At 43.6% G+C, this 12,212-nt stretch overlaps 1 protein-coding gene across 8 annotated transcripts in view; it reads right to left on the bottom strand.

The window, feature by feature from the left end:
* phf14 (PHD finger protein 14) overlaps nucleotides 1–12,212 on the bottom strand; it is a 313,616-nt gene that overhangs the window by 31,255 nt on the left and 270,149 nt on the right. For 5 of the 8 annotated variants that reach the window (XM_078538816.1, XM_078538817.1, XM_078538818.1 and 2 more), the window contains one exon: nucleotides 9,854–9,931. The exons of the other annotated variants lie outside the window; for them this stretch is intronic. In XM_078538816.1, coding sequence (XP_078394942.1) covers nucleotides 9,854–9,931 — 78 coding nt within the window. The remainder of the gene's footprint in view (nucleotides 1–9,853; nucleotides 9,932–12,212) is intronic. 8 annotated transcript variants of the gene reach the window in all.

The raw sequence follows: 12,212 nt of genomic DNA, 5'->3' as shown, positions 1-12,212 counted from the left end.
TTGATTGACAAATCGAAAACTTACCTAAAAGGCAAAATTAAACTCTTAAGGCTTCGAGGAATAAGACCCATTAGCGCGTGTGGAGATTGTGGTGCTTGATTATTCCGCCCCTAATCAAGGTGATGCACACAAAATTTGTGCCATCTGCTTGTCTTCATGATTGTAGCTTGCAGCCCAGTGCTGAATATGCCTGCTGACTGGTGGCATGCTCAATAAGGTGCCTAGGTTTGTGTGAGGCTCACACAAGTTAAAGCTAGCCTGTGCTTCTTAAAGCCAGCCTGTACCTCTTAAAGAGGTGGTGTATTTTGGTCATGGAAGGGGCTAGGAAAGACTTTGGTCAGAATTCTCCCTGCCACGTGCAGATGCCTTTGGAGGCATGGGTGGAGAAAATCAGGAAGAAGCACAGGGTAGCCAATTAGGGTATTTAAAACAAAAATGAAAATACCTGGAAAAAATCAGGAGGTCTGGCAGCATCTGTGGAGAGGAACACAGTTAACGTTTTGAGTCTGAATGACCCTTCAACATAACTAAGAAAAAATAGAAAAGGGGTGAAATATAAGCTGGTTTGGGGGGGGGATAGAGCCGGATAGAGGGCCAGTGATAGGTGGAGATAGCCAAAAGATGTCATAGACAAAAGGACAAAGAGGTGTCGAAGGTGGTAATATTATCTAAGGAATGTGCTAATTAAGGGTAGAAAGCAGGACAAGCAAGGTACAGATAGCCCTAGAGGGGGTGGGGCGGGGTGAAGGGAAGGGATCGAAATAGGCTAAAAGGTAGAGATAAAACAATGGATGGAAATACATTTAAAAATAATGGAAATAGGTGGGAAAAGAAAAATCTATATAAATTATTGGAAAAAAGTGGGGGGGGGGGGGATCGGAAAGGGGGTGGGGATGGAGGAGAGAGTTCATGAACTAAAATTGTTGAACTCAATATTCAGTCCGGAAGGCTGTAAAGTGCCAAGTTGGAAGATGAGATGCTGTTCCTCCAGTTTGCGTTGAACTTCATTGGAACAATGCAGCAGGCCAAGGATGGACATGTGGGCATGAGAGCAGGGTGGAGTGTTGAAATAGCAAGCGACAAGGAGGTCTGGGTCATTCTTGCGGACAGACCGAAGGTGTTCTGCAAAGTGGTCACCTAGTCTGCGTTTGGTCTCTCCAATGTAGAGGAGACTGCATTGGGAGCAACGAATGCAGTAGACTAAATTGCGGGAAGTGCAAGTGAAATGCTGCTTCACTTGAAATGAGTGTTTGGGCCCTTGGACGGTGAGGAGAGGGGAAGTAAAGGGGCAGGTGTTGCACCTTCTGCGGTTGCATGGGAAGGTGCCGTGGGAGGGGGTTGAGGTGTAGGGGGTGATGGAGGAGTGGACCAGGGTGTCCCAGAGGGAACGATCCCTGCGGAATGCCGCCGGTGGGGTGAAGGGAAGATGTGTTTGGTGGTGGCATCATGCTGGAGTTGGCGGAGGATGATCCTTTGAATGCAGAGGCTGGTGGGGTGATAAGTGAGGACAAGGGGGACCCTATCATGGTTCTGGGAGGGAGAGGAAGGTGTGAGGGTGGATGCACGGGAGATGGGCCGTATTTCCATCCATTGTTTTATCTCTACCTTTTAGCCTATTTCAATCCCTTCCCTTCACCCCACCCCACCCCCACTAGGGCTATCTGTACCTTGCTTGTCCTGCTTTCTACCCTTGATTAGCACATTCCTTAGATAATATCACCACCTTCGACACCTCTTTGTCTTTTTGTCTATGACATTTTTTGGCTATCTCCATCTATCACTGGCCCTCTATTCAGCTCTACACCCCCCCCACTCCCCCACCGCCGCCCCCCCCCCCCCTTAAACCAGCTTTCACCTCTTTTCTATTTCTTCTTAGTTCTGTTGAAGAGTCATACGGACTCGAAACATTAACTGTGTTCCTCTCCGCAGATGCTGCCAGACCTGCTGAGTTTTTCCAGGTATTTTTATTTTTGATTTGGATTTCCAGCATCCACAGTTTTTTGCTTTTATCTTAGGGTATTTAAAACTCCAATTAGTGCCTACTTTGATTACATTTTCCAAATGCTGCATGGTTCCACGCAGTGTCAGGAACTCAGCAGATCCGAAGAGACAAAAATCACAGCAGGGAATCATTGATACTGGCAATTGATAGGCATTCAGGTCAACAAAGGAGCAATATGGCAAGGTTCAGGGCAAGGCTAACTGAATTATCAAGTTATTCCAAATCATATAAGAAGAAAGAATAACATATAAATCCTGCAGTGAGAAAGGTGAAGGCGGTCAATAGGATGAGTGATAAGAGGATGAACAAAGAGTCCGCAAAAGACCTGTAAAAACTACAACTGAGGTGTAAAATATAACAGTTAAGTTTGTATTTTCATAGTACAACCTAAGAAGGTAGATGGAGAGATGTAAACAGTAAAATCTGATGATGGTCCGACAATAGTTATTATAATAAATGATTCCTTTCCTAATGAATACTAGGAGAAAATATTGAGAACCATGCTCTCCCTCAGTTGCGATACTCCCAAGTAGAACTGACTATAAATCAACTGGAAGCATGTAACAAAAACAACATTTTACAAATTAGTTGCTTCTCTGAGAGTAGTGAGAGAGCAGAGAGCGCAGATGGGTGAAGCAATGGTAATTATTTTTAAGGGAGTCAATCATTAATGGGAGCACGAGGTGCACTTCAATGGCTGCTGTTGTCCCTTTAAATATAGCCCTCTCAATCACACTGCTGACCTGATCCCTTGTCCATCTCCCCTAAATGGTCAGCAAACCCAGCAGCAGTTAATTGATTATTTTCCATAAGAGCACGTTTCAGGATGCACCACTGGCACAAGGGAGGTTGGGACCTGGAAATGGTCCCGACGCCCAAGAATTTTACACTTCCGGAAGATTCTGACCTTTTTGAGCAAGATGGAAGATGAAAAATGGAGAAGGCCTGAGAAAGGGCTCACAGGTTCTTCACTGCAGTGCTGGAGCCCTTAGTGATGGAAGTGGAGAAAAGAGCTTATTTTTCTGCACAAGACCAGAAGGCCCACCAGGTGTATACTTGGAAGGGAATGGAAGCAATTAGCCAAAGGGGTTAATGCTGCAACAAGTTCAAAGGTCTCACACAAGTGGTTGAGATAAGAGAATGCACCTTCAAATGCCACCCCTACCTCTGCCAACCTCATATGCCGTTCCATACATCACACTCCCATCATTAATCGTTAACAATTAGGACTCATGCCAAAAAGTCACATGCGCCACCAATCTCACAAACTTACCACAGGTGCAAGCTACTTGCAGCTTTCACATACTTTCAGCTGTTCAGTTATGAGACACATATCACCCATATACATTGCACCACACTCACTGACACTCTTCCCTCTTGCAAAACAAGGTGGCACATAAAAGATAGCAACAGCAAAGAACTGGCGGCAGACAGACACGGCTGCATATCCTGAGCCTCTTGGAAGAGAAGGTGCTCTGAATTATTGGCACGGCAGTCACTGAGGCTACTGAAAATGGCGTCACTGAAACCCTCCAGAATACCTGTATGTTTGCCTTATATACTTTCTTAAAGCACATTTCACCCTCATCTAGCAATCTCATACTAAGTGCAGTCTGCAGATGGTATGACCATGGACCTCTTGCTTTCTACCCAAACCTCTTTCCTTCACCTCAACCCTCTCCTTCTGCATTTATACTTTCAGGTATCCAAGAACTGCCACCTGGCCAAGCAGTACAGTCTAACGATGCAGGCAAGAACAAGAGCACATGTCTGAGCAAGAAGCACTGCTATTTGATATGGCACTCGCAGCCACCAACTCAGTTACTGGCGCTCCGTGTAATTTTAGACGGAGGTATGAGCACGTAATGAGACGTGGCACAAGTGAGCTGCAGGAAGGCCAGCTGGAAAGGATAGTGCATGTGCCAGCTGACTGTCCAGTATTATTTTGCTGAAAAGCATTCAGGTGAGGACTTCAACTGGACTGCATACAGAAAAAGGCTGATGGGCATGCTGTGTCCTGGGTGCATTGGCAAGCCCATCAAAGAACCTCCTGCAACAGTCAAGGAGCATGGAGGAGTTTGGCTCCAACTTGGCATAAAGCTTTGCGCAGAGCTTGGAGCCCATTCTTGCCAGCGTGGAAGTGGTGGCCAACTCAATAACAGCACTTGCAGGCTTAGCAGGGATGCAGAGCCTGATGTCTTAGCTTGCATAACAGCATAGGCAGAAGCCACAGAATGTCCAATGGAAGTTCAGACTGACATAATGAGATCTCTGCTTGTTGCATGCAGGCGCAGAATTCTGCCATCATGGTTGCAGGTACCAGTGCTCATAGGGGCTTGCAAAGTCTCATAGTAGTCCAGCAATCTGTGCTCCTGCAGGTTACTAGGATTGCTGAGATGCCAGGGGAGTGGCAGTGGCTCCATGGTGCACAACCTTGCTGTCCTCTCTCAGGAAGACAGTATTCAGTGCTTCCAGCACTGTCAATCTGTCAGTGCCCCTGCTGTTGTCTCAGCCAGCCAGCCCAGATTGCTGTTGCCCATCTCGAGGCAGTATAGCCCAAAACCAGGCTTTCAAGGTCCAGGGTTACTCGAGGGCTTCCTGAAAGACTATGTCTTCTCCTACATTGAATGTCAGCTGACTTCCACGATCCATGCTGCAGCCACTGCGGTATTCCAGCATGGGAGCACTAGGACATCCAAAGACAACCACAAGACAGACTCTAAGGGAAAGCACAAGGGGACCAAGTTAAGTATTTTATATATTCTTGGAAATGCTGTAGGATAAAGTTGCTCTGGAAAGGGCAATCTTGCAGCATGTGGAACTGTAGAAATCCCAATGCATATATTGACCAGTGAAGGTGGGCTTGAGGTAGATAGTAGTTGAGAACCCACTGGCAAATTTTTCAACTGCAACATTAAGGAAAGGGAGCTCATTTGACTGCTCCATTTCAAAGGTAATTTGAGTGTGACACTCAGCTGGCACATTAAAGTGAGCTGGAAATTTTTACATGCAGCTGCAGATTCAAATATAGCAAATGTATCATCTACATTTCGGAAATATGCAAAGGGTAGGAGGTTAGGGGTCATTGCCCTGTTGGCTACATAGTAAATTATGCCCAAGCCATTTGCTCACCATGCAAGCCTGATGCCGAAATAGGGTGTAGCAAAGCTACCCTGTGGAATAATGGCTATCCTGATCATATCATTGCTTGCTACATATCGCACAAACTCATGAATGGGCCTAAGGATATCACTTTCGGTCCTGAAAAATGCCCAGTCTACCTCAGATTACCCTGGTAGGGTAAGGTGTCTTAAAAATTTGAGCAACAGGTGAAGCAAGCCATTTCACATTGCTACTATGCAGTAGCAACACAAGTGGTATTCACCACTAATAGGGTAATGCCGTCAAGCCAATAAGACGTTCTGCCTACCACACAAATGAGTAATGCGATATATGAATTTCAGTGCTGGTGTGATGCCAGATATATAGGTCGTATGTCCTAATGACTGGTGGATCTTATCAAACGTCCCTTTGGCTGTTCACAACAGGCAGATTACTGGCAGTACTCAAGAGTATAGTGTCCAACTTCAGATGTGATTCTGCAATTGGACAGCACTTAATAAACAAACACGATTGTGCTAAGAATTATTCTGACAACCAATTTAAGATTACCAGTTGGACTCACAGTGTGGTTCACTTATGCGTGCTAGAAATGACTTATATTCACATACAGGGCCCTGTCCTTTGCAAACAGAAAGAACATGACCACGCATTACGCCTTTTTCAACTAAACTAAAGCTTGGGAGACAGCCACTCCCTGCTTCATTGCCCATGGTAATTCCTTGACCATAGTCGGCTTGCCTGGTTTGAATTTAAACAAAAGCTTGGCAGTTAACTGTTCCCTGGTGCATTCTCCATGGCAATGCCTCTGTCAATCAGAGTTCACTTGCCAACTAATCAACATCCTCTTCTCATGCAGTATAAATTGTTGTTCCCATTAAGATTTGGTATTCTTGCAAATCTGTCCTGATGAGTGCAAGACGAAAAGCTTCAACATGTCTCTTTTTTCAGCAATACTTAAATATGTTTATCATCATTTACTGTGTTTGGCGACTGCTATTGTCATCTTAAATATAAACAGATGATGCATTGCCAATTGTAGGCTGCTCAGTTAGCCCATAACACAGAACATTATAAAATGAAGTATGAGACTTAAGTCACATAAGGAGATATTAGGGCAGATGACTAAAAGCTTGTTTTAAGTAGTGTCTTAAAGGAGGAAAGTAGGTGGAGAGGCGGAGACGTGTAGGGATATTTGCATGTTTAGCTTCATGCAGGTTTGTTTCATTAGCTTTCTTGAAATGAGTTAGGTTATTTAGCTTCTATTTCTAGAGAGATAGAATTGAAAAGTAGGGAAGTTATGCTAAACCTGTAACAAACATTCGTGAGACTACACTTAAGAGAAAGATGAAAGTTCAGGGCCAGGATAGGGGGTGCATTAAAAGATGCATGGCCAGGTGACCTAGTGGAGGGGAAGGACATGGCTGAGGCAGCTGTTCAAATTGTAAACAATTTGCAGTAGAGAAAATAAGTCGGGATTATATTTGCATTCCAGGATGATATAAGAGTAATGAGCTGTTTTAGTAGAGGACAGCAGTGTTTCAAGTGGTCCAGTCGGGTCTGGCAGTGGATGGCTAAACCAGTTGTCCACCATGTCACATCACATTTGCTTCATTTGCAAATCAGTTTAAATCTGTGTCCTCTTGTTCTTGATTCTTTTCCGAGCGGGAGCAGTTTCTCCCTATCCACTTTATCCAGCCCCTCATGGTTTTGAACACCTCTATCAAATCTCCTTTTAGCCTTCTCCTCTCCAAGGAGAACAGTCCCAACCTCTCCAACTTCATAACTGAAGTTTCTCATCCCTGGGACCACTCTTGCAAACCTCTTCTGCATTCTCTCCAATATGTTCACATCCTTCCTACAGTGTGGCGCCCAGAACTGTACACAACACTCCAGCTGAGGTCTAACTAGGTCTTATATAAGCTCCCATAACCCAGAGAACAAAGGTGGCTATGAGGTTGTGGTTGAGTAAATTAGTAGCTACAGAAATGTTGCAGCAAATGACAGGTCAAATGGTAGACAGTTGAGATTTTGAAAGTGCAGCTGTAAGTGAATTGGTGGATAGCTTATTCTAAGGATGGATACAGAAGTGGGTAGGGTTGGGATGTGGAAGAGGGATGTAAATGGTGAGTGATACAAGGATATGATCAGAGATAACCTTATCTGCATTGATACAATGTAAATATTCATGTGAGATAGCAAGGTTAAGTGGGGTTATCAAGAAAATGTGCTGGGGAGTTTACATGGAGGGAGAGATTTAGGGCGGAGAAGAAGCTCTGCACTCAGAGGAGAGAGAACATGATGAGCTGAGGTGAAGGTTGAAATCACCAAGGATTAGAAGTCGTTCATTGCAGAGGCTAAGAAAAGAAAGTAATGATGGTATCTCGGTGATGAGATTTTTATTGTGCTTGGGTGGGCAGTACAGAATGATGATTTTGAAAGAGAAGTGAGAGAAGTGGAACAAGGTGAAATGCTCAAAGGAGGAGAAATAGTCAATGGAGGAGGGGGAGAGGGCAAGGTGTGATCTGTTGATAAGTGTCACACTGCCACCATGATGGTCATGACAGGGCAAATGGTAGAGGATGTGGCCAGGTGGGGAGGCTTCATTAAGGGGGAAGGTGTCATCTACCCCGAGCCATGTTTCTGTTAAGGCCATGTTGTTGATGAAATCATCCACAATAAGCTCATGGATGGCATGGGCTTGCTTCACAAGTGGCATTCTAGAGGGAGATGCATACAGATGTGGGGAGAGTAGTTGGAGGGGTGAGTTTGACAGGAAGAAGATTGGCAAGCACACTGGGCCAGAAGTCGAAAAGAGAGTGGGATGGGACAATTGGGGTTGCTGCCTGTAACAAGCCAATGCTGAGTGCCTCGATGAACCTATCAGAATATGTCAGGAAACGCACAGAGGGAAGTTGTAGGCTTATCTAACAGGGAGTTAAGCCTGTGATAACATCAAAAGAGCAGTTGGATCAAAGAGTACTGAAGGGAATGGGGTAAGGAATTGGGAGGGTACAGTACCTGAGAGTGGAGAAGGGAAAAGCATATAAGAGAGACTAAGAGGGATAAAGAGAAAAGTTGAAAAGGGCAAAAGTGAAAATAGATAGTTGGGCTTGGGTCCAGAGCGGCAGCCAAAGTATGCACACAATGGGCATAGGGAGAACTCAAGTTATGTATGTCTAGTTAAATAGAAATTAAGGTATATAAAAACACAATATTGAACAGCAATAACAAGTAGCTGACAATAATAGGAAAGAGTCCAGAGTTCAAGTTGGAGGTCCTGTGGTGGAATAATGATAAATTAGGTCAGGCAGAATCAACATGAGACATCAACGAGTTCTTACACTTTCAGACATAAAGCGATCTCATTTTTCCTCCCCCAAATACTATAAAAACTATAGAATGGCCTTCATTTACCTAAAACACCTCCAAAGTGACACCGAAAATATTAAATTTTCATGTTTTCTCAGGTAATTTCTACCTTCAACAACTTAATTTAGTCCAATAATTTTTTCCATCTGGCAGGAAATGTTAATGAGAAATGCTTTCACTAACCAATTAAAGGTATTTTCATTTAATATTACTTAATGGCTGTACTACTTTTCAAAATTATGTCTTCTCTATTTGGAAGGGGCAGCAAACTAAAGTGGGCAAAGAGGATATCCCATGTGGAAAATAAAACACAATTTGCCTTCACTTGAATGAAGGTCTTAAATCTCTGCAAAACTCTTTCAAGTGTAAACCACTGAGTAATAATCTTTGTCTTTAATTTTCTTCTGCCAGTAAACCCATCAGGGTGAGACAAGTAACTAAATTAATTAGGCTAACTTAATTATGTGCTCTCTCCAGTCAAGATGTAGCGCTACCTTGCTTAATACCAGTGCTTGTAAGGTTAATTTTCATTCTAAAACCAAAGTCATCAAGTTGTGTGTTAAATAACTAGTCAAGACTAAATGGTGAAACAAAGCATCACTTGTATGTGGTTCTACAAAAAGCACAACTTCAGGAGCAAAAATATAAAGCAAACGGAATTAACCACCACCCACTTTCAAAAACAAATGAAACAAGAAGCAAACAAACACCCTACCTGTCAAGTGATTTTTTAAAAAATAGTTCAGTGTTTGAATCAGCAGGAGTTTTTATTGAATTGAATGATAATGTCAGCTGCCACTTGTGGCTACAATAATTAAGTGGTACGTCAGTCTACTTAATCTAACTCAGTGCGGCACAAATGGTATAATAGACTGAAGTCTCTTCTAGCCACTGCAAAATTAATGGAATGACCTTTAATACCTCTGGAGACACTTGCCAATTTTTCTAATCCCCTTAAAGCTGCTTACTGAGTGCTTTTGATTAATAGCACCAACTTAAGTAAACAGTAGATCTTTGCTCATATATATCTGTAAGATGCTATAGCCCTGTATCATTGAGGAAAAAGAAAACCTAAAAAATAACATCTTTGTCTGCCATGAGTGCTAACTACACTGGTAATAAGTAGCACATTCAACAAATTAATTGCAACTAACTTAATTTATTCCTTATTCAATATTTTATTTATTGCTACTTAGAAGTTTTACTCTTTACCCCACACAGTACAATGGCCAATGCAGTAGTTTGTTCTCTGTACATGATAAACTCAACAAATATTAACTGAGAAAAATACAACTCGCATTATGCTCAATTTCAAAGAAACGGCCAATTCACAAAGTATATTAAACACAAGGCACATACCAGTGATTGAATGCTACTGCAATCTGGAAAGAAAAGCTTGTCAAAATGTCCATCAAGCTCCATCAGTTTCAGCAGAGCCTGCAGATTGGGACAAACTATTAGCTTCATGCAGGTTTGTTTCATTAGCTTCCTTGAAAAGAGTTAGGACATTTAGGTTTTATTTCTAGAGATACAGAACTGAAAAGTAGGGAATTTATGCTAAACCTGCAACAAACCTTGGTTAGACTACATTTTAAGAGTACTGCGTGTAGTTCTAATTACCATCTTATAAAAAGGTTATTGAAGCACTGGAGACGGCACACACAAAACTTATAAGGATGATACCATGAATGCGTTGGTATGCATAGCAGAAAGGGATTGACCAGCTGGGGTCTTTTTTTGTTTGAAAAAAGAATAATGAGAGGTGACCTAATAGTGGTATTTAAATTATACAAGATTTTGATAGGGTAGATACAAAGATAATATTTCTTCTTGTGGGGGGAAAAGCCATCAATTTAAGGTAGTCACCAAGAAATCCATTAGGGAATTCAGAAGAGCAGTGACAATGTAGTAGTCGCTAACACAGGGAGTGGTTGAAGCGAATAGAATAAATGCATATAAAGGGAAGCTAGACAAACATGATAGAGAGAAGGGGATAAAGGGTTACAATATTAGATTTAGATGAGGAAAGATGGGAAGAAGCATGAGTGGTGCATCTCGACCTCCTCCAGAGGTCCCCAGCTTCATAGATGCCAGTCTTCAGCCAATTTGATTCACTCCACATGATATCAAGAAATGGCTGAAGTCACTGGATATTGCAAAGGCTATGGGCCCTGACAACATTCCGGCAATAATATGGAAGGCTTGTGCTCTGGACATTGACGTGCCCCTAGCCAAGCTGTTCCAGTACAGCTACAACACTGGCATTTACCCAGCAATATGGAAAATTGCCCAGGTATGTCCTATACACAAAAAGCAGGACAAATCCAACCCAGTCAATTACCACCCTATCAGTCTACTCTCCATCATCAGTAAAGTGATGGAAGGGATCACCAACAGTGGCACTTGCTTAGCAAAAACCTGCTCACCGATGCTCAGTCTGGATTGCGCCAGGGCCACTCAGCTCCTGACCTCATTACAACCCTGAACTCCAGAGGTGAGGTCAGGTGACTGCCCTTGACATCAAGGCAGCATTTGACTGAGTGTGGCATCAAGGGGCCCTAGGAAAACTGGAGTCAAGGGGAATCAGGGGCGTTATTCTCCACTGGTTGGAGTCATATCTAGCACAAAGGAAAATGGTTGTGGTTGTTGGAGGTCATTCATCTCAGCTCCAGGACATCACTGCAGGAGTTCCTCAGTGTAGTGTCCTAGGCCCAACCATCTTCAGCAGTTTCATCAATGAACTCCCTCCCATCATTACGTCAAAAGTGGGGATGTTCACTGATGATTGCATAATGTTCAGCACCATTCGCAACTCCTCAGATACAGAAGCAGTCCATGTCCAAATGCAACAAGACCTGGAAAATATTCAAGCTTCGGCTGACAGTGGCAAGTAACATTCGTGCCACAATGGTGCCAGGCAATGACCATCTCCAACAAGAGAGAATCTAACCGTCACTCCCTAACATTCAATGGCATTACCATTGCTGAATCCCCCAGCATCAACATCCTTTGGGGGGGGTTAGCATTGACCAAAAACTGAACTGGACTAGCCATATAAATACTTTGGCTACAAGAGCAGGCCAGAGGCTAGGAATCCTGCAGTGAGTAACTCACCTCCTGACTCCCCAAAGCCTGTCCACCATCTACAAGGAACAAATCAGGAGTTTGATGGAATACTCTCCACTTGCCTGGATGAGTGTAGTTCCAACAACACTCAAGAAGCTTGACACTGTCCAGGACAAAGCAGCCCGTTTGATTGGCACCCCATCTACAAACATTCACTCCCTCCACTATTGGTGCAGAGGGCTAGCAGAGTGTACCATCTACAAGATGCACTGCAGGAACTCACCAAGCCTCCTTAGACAGCATCTTCCAAACCCACAACCGCTGCCATCTAGAAGGACACGGGCTGCAGACACATGGGAGCACCACCACCTGGGAGTTCCCCTCCTTGCTGCTCACCATCCTAACTCTTGGAAATATATCTCCATTCCTTCACTGTCGCTGGGTCAAAATCCTGGAACTCCCTCCCTAGCAGCACTGTGGGTGTACCTACAGCACGTGGACTGCAGCAGTTCAAGAAGGCAGCTCACCACCACTTTCTCAAGGGCAATTAGGATGGGCAATAAATGTTTGCCTAGCCAGAGACACTCACATCCCATGAATGAATAAAAATGTAACCATTAGCATGGGCTGGTTGGGCTGAAATGCCAGTTTG

This window comes from Cetorhinus maximus, chromosome 3 (assembly GCF_964194155.1).
Source record: "Cetorhinus maximus chromosome 3, sCetMax3.hap1.1, whole genome shotgun sequence".
NCBI classification, from domain to species: Eukaryota; Metazoa; Chordata; class Chondrichthyes; order Lamniformes; family Cetorhinidae; genus Cetorhinus; species Cetorhinus maximus.
Note: the sequence above shows the minus strand (reverse complement) of the source record. Positions and strands in the feature narration are given on the sequence as shown.